This window comes from Cyprinus carpio, chromosome A6 (genome assembly GCF_018340385.1).
Source record: "Cyprinus carpio isolate SPL01 chromosome A6, ASM1834038v1, whole genome shotgun sequence".
Taxonomy (NCBI): domain Eukaryota; kingdom Metazoa; phylum Chordata; class Actinopteri; order Cypriniformes; family Cyprinidae; genus Cyprinus; species Cyprinus carpio.
Genome location: NC_056577.1, coordinates 9,662,622 through 9,684,258, shown reverse-complemented (window position 1 = coordinate 9,684,258; position 21,637 = coordinate 9,662,622). Strand labels below are relative to the sequence as shown.

At 37.2% G+C, this 21,637-nt stretch overlaps 1 protein-coding gene across 2 annotated transcripts; it reads right to left on the bottom strand.

The window, feature by feature from the left end:
- Positions 1–80: 80 nt before the first annotated feature.
- LOC109109683 (transmembrane protein 198-B-like) lies at positions 81–21,251 on the bottom strand. Of its 2 annotated transcripts, none has more exons than XM_042757957.1 (6): positions 21,095–21,251; positions 20,704–20,976; positions 7,336–7,607; positions 5,260–5,841; positions 3,866–4,068; positions 81–1,719 (listed from the first exon to the last, which is right to left on the bottom strand). In XM_042757957.1, exons 3-6 carry the CDS (start codon positions 7,499–7,501, stop codon positions 1,564–1,566), a joined length of 1,107 nt encoding a protein of 368 aa, XP_042613891.1. In that variant the 5' UTR covers positions 7,502–7,607; positions 20,704–20,976; positions 21,095–21,251; the 3' UTR covers positions 81–1,563. The 2 variants fall into 2 exon arrangements, with proteins under 2 accessions (XP_042613891.1, XP_042613892.1); XM_042757958.1 differs by having other exon boundaries at positions 21,091–21,108.
- Positions 21,252–21,637: the final 386 nt, after the last annotated feature.

Here is a 21,637-nt window from a genome sequence, read left to right as displayed (position 1 = left end):
TGCATCTGTTCACCTATACATGAGTATAAACATGCCCAGACAGAAATAGAGAGATGAATCATAGATCACAAGAGACACAGTGAATTCACAAAGTTTACTATAATAACCAGGCCCATACAAACACATGCTGTTGTACAGAAAAAAAAAAAAAAAAAAGTTGATGTCAGATTGTCAAAGGTTTCATTGCATTAAGACTTTTTGTCTTTAAGAATACACTCTGTTATCAGATGGTAAATTATAAAGAAAACATGACTAGGCATGTAAAACCAAACAAACAAACAAACTAATAAATACCACCATCCATTCAACTGTCAGGACTCGGAATCCCTTGAAAAGCAATTCATTAGAAATAAACCAGTATCTAATAAATATGAGAGCCCATGTTGAAATGGATATACTAAATGTGCATTTTATGTACATAACATAGACTTTTCTGCTTTGCAGAATTAAGAAAGAAAAAAAGAGAGACACCATGGCAGAAACTGCTCATTTCTATTGTCTGTATGAAGATGGGCCTGAAAACGCATTGTGGAAAGGAAAATGGGGTTGTTTATGTCATGCAGTTTGCCCCAAAGGATTGTGGAGATCTTTTAAGAAGGACATTTGCTGCTCAACCCTCATGTCCTCCTGGACACCCTATATGTTCACTTGCAAACTAGTTTTACACACAGCAGTAACTGAACGCTCATGGTGACATCCGTTGCGCTAGCGTCCGAGGGGATAAATCTACAGTTTTTGCATCATAATTTTTTGTCCATGAACTTTATAGATCTTCCCCTAATATTCCAAAACATTCACGCTGTCCCTGAGTATCATCTTCGCTCTTTTTCCTCCATCTTGTCCTCGTTCTTTTCATCACCAGGCGTTCAGCTCTGCATCCCAGAGTGGACCAGGTGGCTCTGATCAGCAGTAATATGGCTCTTTGCCCTACAGCCTTTCTGAAACAAGGCTAAGGAGTTAGATTCTCCTGAGAGAGTTTCTTAGTGATGTCTCGAAGGCACCCCTGCTCGACGGTATTTGGTACAGTCCTGGGCCGGAATGCAGGATCTCACAGTACAGACACTGACTGGTGGAATCCACAGACTTTACTATGAGAGGAGGAACGGCTGACTTCAAAATAGCAGTCAGCGTTGTAGTACAAACACAAGATTCAGCACCAACTGACGAATTTGTCACAAACAGAAATGCAATATCTTGAAACATTGATGAACGGGCAACACGCTAATTCACCAGACGTTTTTAGAAAATAATTTGACAGAATGGTGCCCAGACTGATTTTTTTTTTTGACCATCTCATGATGGTTTCAGTATTAGGTGAACAGAATGCCACGTCTCAGGCACATGTTCAGGTAAAGTGTGTTAGTGTAATTGAGTGTGTTAAAGCAGCTCTTTAATACAACTGTGGTCTCGGAATGATGCATCCAGTATTATAATTAGAAGTGCTTTCATTGTTCGGTTCCGAATGGTGATGAGACCCAAGCCTCTGTGTGTGCGGGACCCAGGGTCAGGTCAGCACCGGATTTGAGTGTTTGTGTATGTGTTTTTGTCAAGAAGTGACTGTGGTCAGACCCGAACATGTGGTCCGACCCCAGAAGTGAGGGGGACCCTGGATCCACAGTCATAGTCCATGTCCACACTTGTGTGACCTGCAGCCATCAGCCCACCCACAGGATAAGCACGTCCATCCACCTGTCTGTCCCGAAAACTCTGGATGTAGCTCTGCCAGAGAGAAAAAACACATAAATGTAACAAAACCCCAAATATTACTACATTATTAAAAAGACTAAAGTTACTTTTGTAAGTAAATGTGTCTTTCAGAGGTTGTCAGGTGACAAGTTTTTCCAGCTTTGTAGGACCAAATGTTTCACAAAATGTCACAATTTCATGGTTAAAGTTAGATTACAGTAATTATGAATTGCTTCAATTCAGAACAACAGAATTCAATGGTAGTTACTGAAGTTAATTTCTGTCACAAATTTTCAATGTTTTAAATTTACAACAATTTTTAACTTTCACACGCAAGTTTAAAATCATGTTAGTTTATGTTGCAACGCATAGAATCTAGGGATGTAACAGTTCACTCAACTCACGATTTGATTCCATTCCATTCATTTTGATTTGATTTTCTAACAATTTTTTTTTTAACAAAATGAGATTGAAGACATTATACAGTAAATGAAAAGGTGTCTTTTTATTAGGCTATTGCTGGACCTTTCTTTGTGAAACTGAAATATAACAAAACTAATTTGAAATTTTAAAACAAACAAGTTACACAAATAAAAGAAATCTCTTAATATGAACAAACTAAGGCTTTGTCTGTGCTCGTTCCATTTAAAATTAGAGACAACCACTGGATTTTAGCCATGATCAAAACAAAGATGCAGCATACATGCAGCATGAGCAGTTTTCAATCTAAATTAGACTGTATAATTTCGAAATTTGAAGTAAAAAAAGAATAGTCTGACTTTAGTTTTGTGAAACTATACTACATAAAACATATCTGAACGAAACCGCAGACGAGCTGAATGAGACGCAGATTCACTCTCTGACAGCAGGTGGCACTTACGAACAACAATGATTCAGTGTTTCCTTGGTTACCACTGTAAACAAAGCAGAGCTGTGCTTATGAACACTACTTTAATATGCATTTTTCTGAGGCATGATGAAAAGAAAATACCAAGTAAACTTTTCTAAAGATAGTCAGTTCCTTTCAGAGATACATTCATATAAACTCCTAATCCAATTAAATTGCGATTTGTTTGGCATCTCAACCGATATGAATTGTCACATATTTGAATCGATTTTCGACCGGCTCTTATATGAGTCTGTCAACCAGGTAGGTACATTTATCAACAATTATTATTATTATTATTTACATTACTAATGTCTTTACTGTCACTTTTGATCAATTTCAGTTCATACTGAATTTAAGTACTTTTTTATGGTAGTGTGTCACGGTTTTCAACATTGATAATAACAAGAAATGTTTCTTGAGCAACAAATTAGCATATTGGAATGGTTTCTGAACAATCATGTGATGCTGAAGACTGGAGTAATATATTTAGCTTTGCCATAACAGGAATAAATTACAAGCTCTATATACTTTATATTAAAACAGAAAACAGTTCTTTAAATTGTAATAATATTTCTCAAAAATTACGTTTTTTTTCCCTGTACTTTTTTAAATCAAATAAATGCAGCCTTGGTGAGCTTAAGGACTTTTCAAAAACATAAGAAAAAACTTAATTATTTCAAACTTTTGACTGGTACAATACATACACAATGTGTTTCTAGCATTAATAAAATGTCATCAATTTAAGTTTGAAGGAGTTTATTGTTATTATTACTAATATTTCATACATTTTATTTTTCCATAGACAACAGTGTGCATTTTATGAACTCTAAATGTTTTTGGTAGTCCATATGTGTAGTTTTAATGTTTTAAACCTAAAACAAACATTATGTGGTTGAAAACACTGAACAGTTGTGATAAATGACAAGCGCTAAGCAAGTCTATCTCTGTCTCAGTGCCAGTCAAACCACAAAGGCAGATTTAAATTTAGCAGTTGATCACATGACGTACTAAATGTTCTAATCACACTGGTGTGATTGTACGAGCCAGGGACCAGCCTTGAGTGATCATTACGCATATGATCATTGCGTCAAGGAGTTAAATAATTTCTCCATCCAGATAATTAGAAAAATTAACTAGGCTGAACAAAAAACTATTCATTAAGGGGACATTCTTTTGCACTAACATTATAGGTTGCACTTGCAGCTGTGTTTTTGTCACCTTCCCATTAATTTCCACCCTGCTCTAAGTTAGAGCAAGTAGGTATGTGTAGGATGGTGTGTGTGGACTCACAGGAGAAAGCACGTCTCCATCAAAGCGTCGTATAGGGTTGGGTTTCCTGCGGTAGGCGGGCTCTGGGTGCAGGGCTTTGGAGGCATGTGTGTGGTTTGAGTTCTGCGGCTGCTTCCTCGGTTTCTTTCTGCTGCTCTCCCTCCTCTCCTCCTTCTGACGAATGCGCATAAGCTGAACTCGCCGCTGCTGGCGACTGATCATCACTGAGAAAGAGAAAGACCACATTACATAACAGAAACATACATATTGAATATTATATGTTTTATCTATAAAAAAAATAAAACCCTCATCATTCATGTACATTTATGACTTACAAATTGTTATTTTTATTTTTTTTGTAGATTGCCCCATGTTTGCAGAGACAGAGTATGTTTACATGCACATCGGCTTTCAGGGTTATTGCAATAAATTTGCTTAAGACATGAAAGCGCTGTTCATGTTTACATGCACTGTGTTAGCGTTGTTACCAACCTGCATATATTTGTGGATCCACCAGGAAACAACTTTTCCCACATTTCCTTTACTTAAGTTATTTGTTCTTCTCTTCACTCATCACACTTTTCAAAAACCTACATGTGTGTTTACATGTCCACATAAGCCACATTCTCTGGCACAAACCCAGGTGTAACACTTTCTCTTAATCACTTAAATGGCAAAAATATGAAATATTACTACTGTAATAATACTATTTCACTATTTAATCTTATTTAAGAAAAATAACATGCAACTACTATATTTTTTTAAACTTCCAAAACACTAAAATCACTGGATCATGAGCTGCATGTGTGTAAAGAAACACAGTGCCACAATTTGCTCTAAAACCTGCTTTGCGTATATTTATTTACTTAAATCACAGCCTTTACTATTTGATAATTGCATTAACCCGTTAAAAAACAGTTTAGATTTTATTTCGATTAAGCTTTCAGCCCTAGTATAGACTACTTATATGGTACTTTTATTGTCATGTTTGGAGTTTGACAGCATCTGTACTTATTCACTTTCAAAGGGGCACTTTGCAAGTTTTATTAAACTTCTCATGTGTTCCATGGAAGAAAGAAAATCGTACAGTTTTGGAATGATGTGAGGGTGAAATAGTGCCAAACTTTCATGTTTGGGTGAATTTAAGAAGATAGACTTTATAAACCATTCAGTGTACACACAACTTTACTGTACTGGAAACAGACAGACAGAGAGAGCCTCTCCATGAGCTGATGCTCTGCTCTGCATGATTGTTTCTGTGATCATTAGTCACACAGGCCTGAGAGCACACCAACAGACAGGAACCATCTGCTGTGCTGCATACATTCATACAACCTTCTCTCCCTCTCCGGTACAGTAAATCCACAAGAACAGTTTGTCATATAATGCAAATACTCTGTCCGTCCCTGACTCACCCTTCGTGTGGGAGTAGCCCTCTGCTGTCACTTTCCATTGCACCAAAACACCCAGCAGGGCGAGAGCAGGCCAGGCTCCCAGGACCACCCACGTAGTCCAGCACACTGGCTCCCGGGGGCCCGTTTTCACCCGCTCGTAAATATACCTCACCAGAGCGAAGAGCTCCACGAAATAATCTGTAGCCACGACTATCACTGCAGCCCCAAACACGGCTGTGGAAAGGGTGGTGAAGCATCTCTGCCACTGCAGCGTGAGGACGGCGAACAGCATGCCCAACCCCAGCAGCACACCCAGGGGCACCCATACTGAACGCGGGGGGTTGGACGACAGCTCCTCCATTCCAATCAGGGTCCCGATGCCCACCAGCAGGCCCAGGAGCAGGCCCACCATGAAAAGCCCAACGCTGCGTACCAACATTGTCACTAGGCCACACAGGGTGCCGATGCCCAGGCCAATGCCCACGCTGGCCTCAACGCTCAGTTGCGTGTCCAATACTCGCTCTTTGTAACAGAGCAGGAAGATGATTACAGAACCGAACATGAGCCCCGTGAGGAAGAGTACAGCCTTAAAACAGCGGTAACCTGCAAAAGGGAAAAAGAACAGGAGGTGAGAACTGAGTGAGTGAAAAAATGTGAGAAAGAGTAAAGGAGGTTGAAGAAAAAGATACAAATAGCTAGATGGAAATTCATGCAGCGGCTGATTTCACAGCTCAAGAATAGCACAATAGTGTGAGACCATGATTCTGCTCAGTTTGCTAGCAGTTCAACACTTTCCAATGTTGTCAGTGAGCAAAAAAATCCAAAACAATATGGAAAATTGACTTTGAGGATGAATTATTCAGGACTATACCTTTCATGTATAATATTGCCAGCTGTACACCGTGGTAAAAGTTGTTTTACAGAGTGATGCACAAACGTGAGGGAAAACCAAGTTTAGGGGAAATAGCATTATTTAATTTATATATATTTATTTATTTATTTATTTTTTACTAAATATTTTGATACTCTAACACTCAAAACTAATCAGTAAGGATGTACCCATATTATCTCTGGCTGATACACAGAATAGACAAGCCAACTATTATAAATAATAAAACAAAATAAATTAATTTTATTTGCTACAGGTGAATTTAGGCATCACAATATTACAATGTAGATTATAAAAAATGATTGTTTTCTCACTAAAATTATACTAAAACTATATATACTATATATAAAACTATCAATCAGTGGGCAGAAGGCATGTACTGTAGTAGATTGTGTGCAACAAGTTTTGATAAAAATCATGTTATTAAAAAAAAGAGGCCTTAGAAATTCATACATCAAATATGACAGTATGCTTTTTATAGGATTAACAGTGTTAATAATTTAAATTGGTTTAAAAAGTTAACTTTAAGCAAACATATGACGGCAAAGGCAATCTAAAATGTAAAAATAGAGGAAATAAGCATGCAAAATGAAATATTCAACATCGACCAATACTTATAAATGGGAAAAGAAAAATCTAATATCATCTGTATAAGTATAATATATTATGCATCCTTACTACCCAGTAATTCAGAAATCATCATGCTTATTAGGTTACAACTATGGGCATATTAACACACGATCGCCCACATTTTCTAATCCATGTCCATTCAATGCTATTGTTTGCATTTCTCATTCATGATAGAGAAGGCTTAACGGTACAATATCAATATCAACATCCATTAAATTCTACATGACAGCTAATGACTAACAAGAAAAGTGGACTTTAGGGGGAAAAAACAAATGGTGCGGAAGAGTGGAATATGTCCCCTTTAAATCTGTGCCCATCTCATGTAGAGTGCAGTACAGTTAAACAAGCCATGACCTTATTTAGAACCTCATGAAATATTTAAAAGTGGGCAAAAAAAAAAAAAAAAAGTTTTAGAATAAGAACATGGGTTTGACACAGAAATAGACAGAAAATTTAAAACCCCCACCATAACCCTGACAAATAATTCTAATAGTGACAGACTGTGTGAGATCATGCCATCTATAGGTTTTTACCTATAACAATAATAATGTATAAGTAAACATGAAAACTCAACTCACCAAAGAAGCAATAGATTATTCCGAAGAGACAGCACATAGAGCAGACCACTGAGGGGACCACCTCATAATGTCGCCCCGCTCCATTACAAGGCTCCAACTGCTCTGGTCCAGCTTCTCTTGAGGGAGGGGCCAGCTTAAAGGCTAGGGTCTGCAAGGTGGACGTCATGGTGACTGTAGTGTGCTGGATGGAGTGAACAGGTTGTAGGGAGGGGGTGATTAAGGGGGGGAGGGGCTGGGAAATCAGGGTACACCTCGCGTCCACATAAATCTACCTGTAAGAGAGAAAGAGGAAAATAAATGTTTTTTTTATATATATATTATACACACACACATAATGATTGAACGCTGCTTAGGTTAAGTTTTAAAGAAAATCATGATATTACTGTTATAATATCTTCATGCTTTACAGTCACATTTAGCAAATTAGTGCTGAGTGATGATACAAACAATCAAGTGTGGTTGAGATATACTATATAATATATATTGTGCTTCACAAATATACTGTATTGATATAATTATATTCAATTTCAGTACATTCACAGTTTCACACTGCAGGAAAATGTGGCCCAGATCTGATTTTTTGCTCATATGTAACTTAGATAATTTAGTTTCATGAGTGTGTGAACAGCACAAACATGGAATCTAATCTTTTCGATTCTGATCTGGGCCACTTCCATATATGGTACTTAATCTGATTCAGGTCAGTCAGATGTTTTGCTACACGACCGCAGTCTGAAGAGCCAAAATGGAATTCACACGACTTTTACGTCACTTTAGATGGACATTTGTCGGCATTCACTTCAAAGATTTTACATACCGGTATTTCTTTGATTACTTGGTGAAAAGACAAGAGATGTTAATTTATGGTGTATATAAAAAAAAAAAAAAAAAAAAAAAAAAAAAAAAAACTTGCTCTCTGTCTCCTCATCTTCACCCTGCTTATCGCCTACTCATGAATTAGCTGGCTTTCGCTTACAAATGAACGCGTAAACAGTTACTTAAGTGGCATTTGTGTTTACTTCAGTATGGCAGTGTGCTTAAGGCCATCTTGTTAACGTTCTATTGCACATGTGGCTCAGTACAGGACTGTCATTCATTCACACTGGAATCTGATATTGGCCACATTTAAAAATGCTAATGCAAATAGCCATACAATAAAAATCAGATCTGAGCAATAAATCCAACTTGATATATAGAGCTGTGTGATGATACAGTTGACATTTTGCGATGATAGGCCTATAAACAATCATGCAGCCAAGATTACAGTACACTCTCCAAAAAAATAAATAAATAAAGGCACAAAAGCTGTCAATGGTGCGGTACCCTTTCAAAATGTACCCCCCTTTGTACCTAAACGGCCCATGTTGGTACATTAAATATACATATTAATATCTAAATTGTATATTTTAGTATCTAAAAAGTACAAAAATGCACCAACAGAAAGCAGTTAAGATTTGCTACATAGAATATAGAAAATCCAACTAGGCCTATACCTAGCACAGTATTCAAGTTTTACAGGTTTAGAATAATCCTCACTCCACTCCTAATCCATAACAGAGCAGAAGTGATGTGGTTCTTTTTTCCTTTTAATTTCCCCCTCTTTCGGTTTACCCTGTCCCCTGAACTTAACTATTGTGTGTGAATCTCCTTGGAAAGGATTTTGTGTCATGTAAGGCTACTTTTATGAAACAAATATATCCATGTGACACTACAATATATAAGGCCCTAATTCACTCACAAAAGTTTGAGTTCCATTTATTCTCTGCTTTACTCTACATTCTCTCTCTTTATCTCTCCCCACTCACTTCCTCACCCCCACTGCTTGTTCAGTCATGCCCTGCTCCTCTGTTATATAGTTGTGGCTCATTGTGTGCTTAAGGATGCCTATAACAACTGTTCTGTGGTCAGGTCTTCTTTCTCAAAATGATCGCAATCTAATCAATGGCCACTTCTCCTCTTGACAGCTGTGTAGCTGTTCTGGCACTGTTAACTACAGAACTCAGCCTGGCATCTTCAGTTCATCGAATTCTTCAACTTAATCTTTCTATATCCATATTTCTCTAATTTATGCAAATGCACTTTGACATTACAGTGAAAAGTAGTGTCAGAACTCTTGACCAGCAGTGATGGGAACTGCATAGTGGTTCTTTTAAGCAGTTGGTTAGTTGCAACCATGATTTATATTAAAAATATCAATTAAGAACCTAAAATCCTTAATCAATGCTAAAATTAATTTTACATCTCTTAGTTGAAATGTTTTTACTAATTTTAATAACCAATTCTTTTATATGTTTGGATAATAAAAATCATTAAATCAGATCATAAACATATTTCCAGTATGCTGTACTATTATTTAACCATTAAAGTAAATTTTTACCCCATCAGTCAAATCCTCAGTACATTCAGAATGGTCTGAGTCAGCTCGGTCATCAGTTTTGTCAATATATATCAGACATGGCTTTCAGTTGTTATAGGTGTTGGAGATTTAAAAATCCATATCCCAATAATCCTACTATTGCTTGAACTGATTCAGTTTGATTCTTGAACAAATAATTCAGACTGGTCCTTTGAACTGATGCAACTGCTTCTAAAAAGAATGCCTGAATGGACAATTCCTTCATAAAAATCTGACATAATTATTGCAGTCAATTGACTATTATAGTTGAATAGTGAATCATTTATTGACTAAATCAAGTCACTTCTATTTAAAAAAACGCCACAATAGCCATAAAAGCTGTGCTGCTTTCTTTTCCATTCTGCAGTGTTATATATGGCTGTGCTGTTTCTGAATGCAGAAACACATTGTACGAAACACATCTGATCTGGTGGGCGTGGCCCTAAACCAGCTTAATTATACAGGGCTTCCTTGAGACAGACTAGTCAACTAGTCATTCAGAAAAGCCACTGAGGAGTAGATTATGAAACTATAGTGCTGTGTATCCCTAGCCCATAATTCCCCTGAAGCCAGTCCGAGTTGAACGTGAGAACATTCTTCATTCGTTTACACTCCCTCCCTATTTTCTCCCCTGCCCTGTCATACAAAACACATGCCTTAGTAATTATCTTTAACTTAGGGATAATCAAAGCTTGGTTTACGGCAACCCCTCACGTGGCAGAGAATCCCTGCCAAACCAAACTGCAATCCGACACAGAGAGAAAGACAGCCATGTTTTCCTCATTATACATCAATAGATCACCCTATCCAGTCAGATGTCCAACAATAATGACCTTCCACTTCTTGTCTGGGACCATAACAATGAAAGGACACAAACCTTACCAGCTCAGGGCCAGGCAGTATTAACCAACAGAAAGGCAGCCTCCCCCTCCATAGCAACAGACCAGGAGCCAATCAGAGGCATTCTAGCTTGTGGAGCTTTTCTAAGTGTTGCTGCAGCTTCATCATCCCAACCTGAGGAACTAAAATAAACTGACCACCATACCCTCATTCATGCTTATACAGACATACACGACTGCTCTCCTAAATGTTTTAACTCACATCTGAGAACGTTCATTATCAGCATGGATTTGCGCAGCTTGTCAGTTAACAACGGCTCTGTGTAGTAACAGCTGCTCTATGTGAAATCACGCACCTGATGGAATTTACCACTGATTAGAGAACCGGCTTTACTGACGAGATCCGCATTAATTATCGGCCGATATTTATCGGGCACTGCTCTGAATTCTGATACTTTCTGACTCTGTTACTTTACAGAGGTTACCTGAGGTCACAGGGATGACCAAATTCAAATAGACAACACCTCTTTATTGGTCATGGTGATATCATGACCTCTGGAGAGTTTTGCCCTGCCTGTTGTTGGTCAGTGAGATGGACAATGTAACCATGGTAACCTAATCTGACACAGCTGTTAGGTTTGTCTGGCTTCAATTTGTTCTATTTTTTTCTGTTTGCCTTCCTTTTGCTCAGCTCCTATATATCCTCCCACTGTATTTTGTTCTTCCTCCCTTGCTGTTCTTCTGTAAAGCTCATTAATTACTTCCATCTGTGGTCGTTTACCTCAACTTGCACTTCTTTCCATTTAAACTGTGAGGCTTAGCGTTCCCCATCTTCATTCCCTGAAGATGTTTTAGTGGATTCGGACACCTGTGCTTCAGTTTCTCACCATAACGCACTTCGATTTACCTCATAGTCACACTCTTGTGATTATCTGTCCTCCAGAGCAACAACATAATCAGATTACTGACAAACACTCTATGATTCATCATCCGCTGGTCCAACATTAGCCTCCTGGTCCATTCTATCCCAGATAGCATGTTCAAACAACCATCCAATTTATCTTTCACAATTTTATGTAAAAGCTGAGCACTCAATGAGATTAAATCTCTTTGTTTTGTTAATTTTCCCTTCCATACCCATAATTCCAGTAAACTGAAATAGTCCAGCCTTCCCCGTTAAAAAAAAAACTAAAAAAAATAAAAAAAACCTTTTTGGTGTAACATCCAACAGGGAGATGAGTGGCTGTTCTGAATGGAAATCAATGAGGAGATGCGCCATTGTACACTTGATCAACTGCTTTAGTGCAAATATAGCTCAACACTTTACAGATGGAGATGTTGCCACCTCCTCCAAGAAATTCTCTTTTTTAACTACTGTTGTAAGCTGTTCTAACCTTTCAACTTAACAGAAAAGAAAATATGTTTAAAGAGGACATTTTGTGAAAAACAGGAATTTTCAGGTTTCTTTGAAATAAAAGACTTTGATATGCTCAGCACATGACAATACACAATTCACTCCATCCCTAGTTTCCAAAGGCCATTTATGGAAACTGAGAGGGGGGGGGCACATATTTAAAGTGATAGGTCACACAAAAATGCTAATTCTGCCATCATTTACTCACCCTTCAAGCCGCTCCAAACCTCCATGAATTTCTTTTTCTGCGGAACACAAAATATGTGGGAAAATGTTGATAACCAAACTGCTGCTCCCCCTTTGACTTCCACAGTATTTGTTTCATACTATGAACGTAAATGGGGACCGGCAACTGTTTGGTTATCAACATTCTTCAAAACATCGTCTTTTATGTTCCACAGAAGAAAGAAACTCATACAGGATTTGGATGGACTATCCCTTTAATATTAAAAGTCAGAGAAGGTGTAACGTAATCAGGTAAATCAAAATAACTTTTTAGTTTATAGGTGGACATGTATGTGGGGAAAAGAAATAGGACTGTCATGATATCAGGTTTTCACTACACGTTATTGTGGCCAAAAGAACTTGTGATAATAATATATATATATATATATATATATATATATACACACCTTTTAAATAAATAAACGATGCTATAAGTCAAATTCATCTTTGACTTCTTCCCATGTTAATGATGGGTGGCAACTAGTTTTAAGGTGCAATACCACCACCTATTATGTTGGAGATCAGATAAGTTACTATCACTTGATTATTAATGATATTATCATAATGTAGAATGTATGTAGAATTAAAATCATATAAATAATAATTTAAAATAATAACAGTCAATAATGGGATATGTCCCCATTGAAAAACAAAAGGCAACTGATTCCAGACTGATTCACGCATGAATAACTATGCCATAGTCATTTGTTTGTACGTGTTTGATGATGTACTGAATGAGTGGCACTATGTGAGTGGTATTTGACAGCAGAAACCGATCCAGCACCACCTGCTACACCCCCTACAAGCTGTCTTGTCTTACCCAGCAGCAGGGCCTTGTCTGTGGGCTACATTCTCTCACGACTCCCTTAGTCACCCACACCCAACACCAATAATCTATGAAGTAACCCACCTACAGCACTGTCAGCATGCGTTGGCTACAGATTATATTTTGAGTATGTGTGTGCGTGCTTTAGGCAGTGTCATGTTTGGAAAGCATTCAGTCCTGAATAATTTGGCTGATGTTTTGAACAGTGTGTATGTTCATCAGAGCAGAGGGTTCTAGGCTGATGCATCACCCTTCTACAAGATCATAGTGTTCTCTTATAGTATTGCATCTCTTATCTAGCCTCTAGAGTTGTTTGTCTTCTTTGCCAACTCTCTATCAAGTTTTGCTCATGAAATGCATACTTTCTGGACTCGCACTCTCTGTCTTATTCCAGTACTGTGTACTAGTCTTAGTGTGTTGCACAATGTCAGAAAAGCAGCCGTCCAGCTGTAAGCCTAAATCATATCCTCACAAAGATGCCAAAAACTACACCCCATCTCTCTATCTTTTTCTTTAACAAACATTTACACATTTTCTCTGTTTTGATCAATTTAAAAACACATACAAACACTGTATATCGTATTTGAACAGACATCGAAGCAGAATCTCATTCACACATTGTATAGATCGTGCCCAACACACCATCACCATCATAATGATAACCCACCACTAGCAGATTTATCTATTTTCATGAATCGGAACAGGCTGCTACTAAAATAGTCTGCCGTCTCGTCCAAACCCTGCAGGGGCTGTTTTTATTTCATCCCATTGTGGTTTGGACACTGCCAAACACCCAGCGTGGAGTTACAGAATTCCACTCCGGAAAAGATCAGTGTGAGTGAATGTGTGTGTGTATGTGTGGGTGAACCTGGAACACTGCCAGTGGAAGAAAGCCGGGTGGAGAATAGAGAGAACAGAATAAAAAAAAAAAGGGAGGAAAAAATGAGTGATGAAATGCAATGAGCAAGACAAGACTCTGGTGATTTTTTAAAGAGTGTAAGAGACTTAGAGGGGAATATAATGTGAAGAATAGAAGAATTAGGAAGAGGGTGAAAGTGTGTATGTGGAAGAATAAGAGATGGAACCCTCTCTTGCATAACTCCTCCATAATGGATCAGTCATGCTCCGCTCATTCTGTTCATGTGTCGCCTGCAGTATCTGCTGACGTAGGCTGAAAGGAGCCCACAGCCTGGTTGTGCGGAGAACTAGAAAATGGAATCAGATGAAACATTTCACAACTTTTCAGACTGAGTTTAACAAAGTTGACCAAATTGCATGAATGTGGACAAAAACTTATTTTAACAACAATAACTTTTTTCTCTGAATGACAAGGAAATTAACCTCCTGCTGTAGTTTCAAACAACCAAACTCTGGGCCTCCCAGCACGACAAGGCTTCAGTGAGGTCATACTCTTGACACCACATGGCTTAGTCTTCAGGAAACACATTGCATCAAATCAACAAAGACAACTTCAAAGCAAATGGCACAGATGTTAAAAAAAAAAAAAAAAAAAAAAAAAACTATCTGGACAAAACAAAAAACGAAATAAAACAACAAATAAAAAAAGCAACAAACAAAATCCAAAACACAAAGCAAAACAAACAAAATCCCCAAAAAAACAAACAAAATAAAACAGTACACAGGCATATAAATTTCCTTTTAACAAGATCTGTCACTCGTCAAACTACCACTGGTAATGAAAACAATCTGTCATTACAGAAACGTTGTGACTTCTGGATTGAATTCAGGTTCCTCTGGCGTCAGAGTTGTAACTGTACCCACAGTGATGCTCACGTGAGGTCAACTACAGTTAAAAAAGAGAGGTCACATCAATGGAAAACGAGAGAGGCACACATGCAAAACAAATGCTTAATATGTGCTGGAATCGTCGGAAAAAATGTTGATAATATAACAACAAATTTCGCCTTTTATTTATGCTGATGCATGGTTTTCAAGGCCCAAAATGTGTCCAGTTTGGTGGCTACTTTATCCTCAAAAAAAAAAAAAACACAACAACATGGACATCGTGTTAAATTTAATATCCGGTTGTCAAATGAATGTTCAGAGAAAATACTAAAAGGATTAAACCAGATCATTCCAGGCCAACAGGATGAGGTTACGGATTCAACACACAACATCTACCTGACATGAAAAAAAAGAAAAAGAAAAAAAAAAGAAACAGGCTTTCCTCAGATTAGAACACCTGATTTCACTACAATGCTTGGCTTTGACAGGGAGCTAAACAAAAGCTTTTGTGGCTGTTCTACTCAACTCAACACAAATAAGTTATGGCATTGCTCAGAACACTGAATATCACAGCCAGCTAGGGAAGAGTTTTGTAGTAAACAGACTTGATCAGTGATGACAGGCCTTAGATGGGAATGCTACCAGTCTAATAAACACAAGGACATCAGATCCCTGGTGCATTCAGTTTATTTAAGGTTTCATAAAATCTGAATCAGACTGAAATACATTATTCTGTATCATTAAAGGTTCTTTACAGCATTGCCAAATAATAACTTATTGCAGGAAAATGGACATGAATAATTAGATTCTTTCCCAGCAAAGCATCACAATGGAAATTAGTTGGGGAGACACCATATTTCTGTTATACAAACTTTATACTGTACAAATGAAAACAATCTATAAAGAATAGACATACTGGAGTCTATTCCAGTACAGTTTTGATGTCTTATTTTGAAGCGATAATTCACCCAAAATTAAATAATCATTTACACTGTCATTTTGTTTCAAACCTTTTCTTCTGTGGAACACAAAAGAAAAGATTTTAAAGAAAACTGATAATCAAAAAGCTTTGGTGACCACCAATCTCATTTCTCAAAATATCTAATTTTATGTACCACAGAAGAAACACAGTGATAGTTTTGGGATCAGTAAGACTTGGAATGTTTTTTTTTTTTTTTTTTTAAGAAGTCTCTTATGCTCATCAAGGCTGCATTTATTGGATCAAAAATACAGAAAAAAAAAGAAAAAAAAAACAGTAATCTTGCAAAATGTTATTACAATATAAAATAATGGTTTCTATTTTAATATCCTTTAAAATACAATTTATTTCTATGATGCAAAGCTGAATTTATATGTGGCAGTACTCCAGTATAAAGTGTCACATGATCCTTAAGAAATCATTCCAATATGCTGATTTTTTTAATTAGAATTATCAATGTTGGCAACAGTTGTGCTGCCAAATATTTTTTTGGAAACTGTTATACTTTTTTCAGGATTCTTTGATGAATAAAAAGTTAAAAAGAACAGTATTTATTCAACAGAAAAAAATTTTTTAACAATATAAATCTTTGCTAAAACTTCTTAACAAATGGAACACATCCTTGCTGAATAAAAGTTTTAATTTCTTTAAAAAAAATAAAGAATAAAAATTTACTGACCCCAAACATTTGAACTGTAGTGTATATTGTTAGAAAAGATTTCTATTTTAAATAAATGCTCTTCTTTTTATTTTTTTTATTCATCAAAGAATCCTGTAAAAAAAGTATCACAGGTTTCAAAAAAAATATGAAGCAGCACAACTGTTTCCAGCACTGATAATAAATCAGCATATTAGAATGATTTCTGAAGGATCATGTAACACTGTAGACTGGAGTAATGATGCTGAAAATTCTGAATTTTTTATCAAACAAATGGAACCTTGATGAGCATAAGAAACTCCTGTAAAAATAAATAAATAAATAAATAAATAACATAAAAAAAAATCATTCTGATCCTAAACTTTTGACCGGTAGTGTGTGTGTGTGTATATTAGGGCTGGACCTGAATATTCGATTATTCGAATCTTCGTTCGGTGGGTTGGCATTCGATTTTCAATTTTGAGATTCGAATAATCAAAAAAAGAAAAATTCCGAAAACTTGGCATACCCCGCGAAACGGTTCTCATTCACTCTTGAATATGAATTGCCTATGAGTGAACGTCATTATTCAGTTCATCTGGAAGAGAAGACAAAAATGCCAAGACCTCAGCTGTGTGGGAGCACTTTAAATTGAGTGAGGACAAAACAAAGGCAGTGTGCCAAATATGCGTTTTGAAACTGGCCTACCACAACAGCACATCAAGTTTGAAAAATCCCCTGAGTTCTTAAGTAGTACGCCTATAGTATATTGTTGGAGTAAAAAAATGAGCTGGTTTTATCTGCCATGTTAATCAGTAATTTTACACTTTTTTTTTTTTTGCACTTAATTTGCTTGGAAAAATACTTGTGTATACGGCAATATGGACAACTTGTGTATATGTCTGTTCTTGGAGCATATAAAAATTTGATTGATTTTAATAACTTTAATGTACTTGAATTGTGCACCACTAGGAATTTACAAGTATCGGATTGAGACTTAGTACCGGCAGATAGTCAACATTCAATGACTCGGATCGGATTGGATCGCGGGCACAAAAAACCTGATTAGGACATCCCTATAGTATTTTTAATGTTCTGGTGGCTGAACAATCTACACTAAGATTCTCAACAGAACAACTTTTGAAACTGACTGTACTTACATCCCACAAAGCCTTGCTTTCATTTGCATCAAATTAACATTGCCGTCTACCCTTGTCCTTTGTACCCTTGTCCATATTTATTTCATAAATGACTATTTAGAATGAACAGACTATAGTTCCAGAAATGTCCCATCCAATAAACAAGTAACGTTTTCTTCATAACACAATGGTGACAATGCAAGTGTGATGCTAGTTCAACAAGTGTGTTTGTGCATGCTGGTATTTAATAAGATTCTGCAGTACATGTGGCTTGTGTTGAGTGGATTATTAGTATTATGACCTCAACGCCACCCTCTCTGTACGCATTTGTTTTTTCTTAACTCCAAAGCACCTACAGTCTTTCCAGCTCTCTTCTGTTCTGTTCATTCAGAGCTTAAGGAATGCCTCCACCTAACCTGTGACTTCGCTGCATACACCATTTCACTCCATCCTTTTGTTCATTACCCTGTAACGCTAAGAACACCGATCCTCAAACATCCATTTCCCCAACAAGCAGAAATTACCACATAATCGGCTCCGTAACCAATACAACTGCTACATAACATGGGGATAAACATTCAGACTGATTGAGACTTCTTAACACAAGGCAATGAGTTCATTTTTACATTGTGCTGAGATTGCTTTTCATACACATATTTAACTTGAAATCTCTTTTTCCCATCATAAAATGGTCTGTGAGACATATTTGTTAGAGTTGGTGGACATCAAAAGAATGCAAGTCTTTTGGTGATTTGCACATGGAACAAAGTATCCCCAAGTGGCACACACAAGCGAGTAGGAAAGACTCTGATGTGACCAACTAGCTAGAGGCCTGCAGGACAATGGATCTGTCTGTTCATCATAAATTGCATCCGGGGAAAATACTTTTCTCTGTTTCTGTGTTCATGGAATTTTGAGCCAGCGTAAACAGAGCTAAACCACATCAATATCTGCAGCAATATGTGTCAAATTAAGCATGAGCAACATGTGTTTCGGTTAAATGCATCCAATCACTGAAAAGTAATGGTCATGCAAAAATGAAGACTAAAGATGCTATTAAATTGTATGAATTCCTATTTTGACTTAAAGGGTCTGATATATGCACTTGATTACTGCATTGATTGAAATGGCACGTGTGTATTGAAGCTACTTCACTTAAGTGTGATCCCTTAACTGATGTCCTTACTGACAGCACAAATCAATATGAATTAAACATTTATCGACATTAATTACGCTAACACCTGACAGCAGACCAAGGCATAATCAATAATATACCAGGTGCCAATCATAGTAACCTAAGCATATCAATGATATAAACTCCCACCCATTCAAAAACACTCAAAATCTGTTGATAGCACTGCTAAATGTGATGCAGTCTAAACAGGAACAGTCTTTCCAAGCATGATGAATTAACTCTGATTCGATATGTTTGCTGACATTCAGGACAAATGATTGGGACTGTCCTGGGGGCATCATTTGTGCTGTGCCACTTCTATTGCTTTACTGTACCACTGAAATCGATGGGTGACATGTGCCAATACCAAATGTTCTTCATCTTCAGGGAACACATGCTAAAGGCCAAAAGACACACATATAAAACCATCAGCATCACACGTGCTGACAGTCACCAACTCCTTAAAGCAACAATCTACAATTTTCTTGGTGAGAAAGTAACAGAAGGTTTAGAAAGACAAATGCCATTGTGCATGTGTGTTGTTGTCAAAGAACAGACTTGATATGGTATGTTTTGGTACGTTTTTCATTGCACATACCAAAAATGCATGAGTTCTCTTATGGGATCAGACCAAACAAAGAACCTGAGGAGGACATGGTGATAAGATGATGCAAAAAACTAGCAAACATAACAGATCAGGATACTGGTGACATTACATCATGTTCTTTTGGAGATCAAGAGGATATACGTGTACAGGACACTGATCAAGATCACAGACTAAGAAAAAGCACTGTTTGTAAATAAGAGGGCGGGTGGGGGGTGGGGGTTTTGGGACAACAGAAAATCTCAATCAGGCATTCTAGAGATACAAATTGGTGTAGAAACAATTTTTTACTCACAATTACAAACAATTGCCAAGTATTATATTGAATTAACTGTTAAGTTTTAAAGTAGTTTGAAATGTAAAACATATTCCAATTATAATCTTTGTTTTAGTTAACTTAAAACTAACATTATTGAATATAAAAAGATTATAAAAAGAATTGGCTCAAAAAAAATGTTCTTCGTTCCAGAATCGGACTGAACTGCTTGTGCTCTCTTTTTAGAGTTCACTAAAAAGAACTTGTTCAGGAATCAGACTACACTTGTTGTGTTGTATGTTTCACACTGTATGTTTAGTTATTGTGGCATTATAGTAATGTTTAATAATAGATAAGAATATATTGTCAAAGTTTTTTTTTTTTTTGCACTGTCCATAAACGCATGTTCAAGAACCAAAAATGTTCAAGAACTTAAAAAAGTCATGAAAACTGTCAAATCCCAGTATTCAAGAAATGTTCTGGTTTTTAATAAAAAGGTAAAAAATAAAATAAAAAAAATCTCCAATACCACCTTTTATTTTCTTTGGAGCAAGAAAATTATGTTAATATGGTGATATACTAAAATGACATGAATTTCCTATAACACTTACATGAAATACATCCAACAAATAATAAAAAATAATTTCCAAGTTCATGAGCCTGTCGCACTAAAGTTTGTTTGTGAGTATGTGTATGTGGCAAGCCGTGTCTCGTCTCATCTTGCCCAAATGTTGCATGTAAACAAAGTCATGTTCACTTTACCCGCAAACATGAACTCACATGCATGGAGATTTCCGTGGGTTATTGCGTGTAAATGAATGATGGACTGCGGTAAACCATACCGATGTCATAACATATGCTCTTGTAAATGAACTAAAATCTCATGCATAAACTCATCTAGACTGTGTGCAGATAAGACATCGCGAGCGAAGTAGGCCACGACATTATTTTCTTGATATGGTCGCGTTCATAACACGCAAAACAAATCCTCCTATGCTACTGATGTACAGCCATTTACACTGACACGCGTGTCTTTTGCATGAACGACAGTGCCAGTATGCTTAAACCAACCCCGCGACTGGCATCACGATGTTATTCTGAACAAAGCGTCCAGACGTGGCCATATGCGCTCACCCTGATCGCGGTTCAGCATCCTGCTTCTCCCAGATCCCGGTCCCGTGCTTCAGCTTCGCTCGTCCGACAGTCTAATCTCCGGCAAAACAGCCACATTCCAGTCCTATCGATCCAGCCTTGCACACTTGAGCGAAAGCACTTGTCTTGACAAAAAGCTCCGGTGAGGTTCCCGAGGTTCCGTCGACTCAAGGTCGGCTTTTCGTTGGTCGTGGGTGCTGCCAATTAGTCCAAACACCGGCTATTGCTCTGCATTCGTGAACAAGTCATCTAAGACTGATAAAGCACAAATAAGATCTATATTATACCATACTGTACAGTGACTTCAGTGGGATGACAGTCACTGATCAAAAAGATGCCGAAACACACATAAATACTGCTGTAACCTACTCACGCTGAATCTGGGGCGGACCGTATTGGCCAGAGCAGGCGGGGTCAGGGAGAGATAGGCACGCGAGTGCTACTAGTGGAGGATCGTGAATTTGAATGACATAGGCGCAAATCCATGGAATTCATCCCGATTAATGGGAGTCTCTACTCCTGGTAGCATCTGGGGCATCTGATAAAAACCAATCCATCTCATATCTGATTAATCCATGTAATAAAACGTTCAGACTGTCGTGCTCATTTGCTTCTCTGTATCTAACTGCATAAATTCCTGAAAATAAACAACAACGTAATAGTACACAGTCGATACCTTTATAAGGTGTAAAACATTTACAGATTATGGAACATTTAATTTAATGGTAATTTAGTGCCTATACTGGCACAAATGCGTGGATTCAAAAATCAAAGCATGCTGCTATTTATCAAACATGCTTAAATATATAATATGTCACTGGACATAATATGTCGTTGTCCTCACATTAAGTATCTATTAAAACATTCCAGCCTAACAATCCAACAGACGAAGGAAAATAATGATGTGAGCAACTTG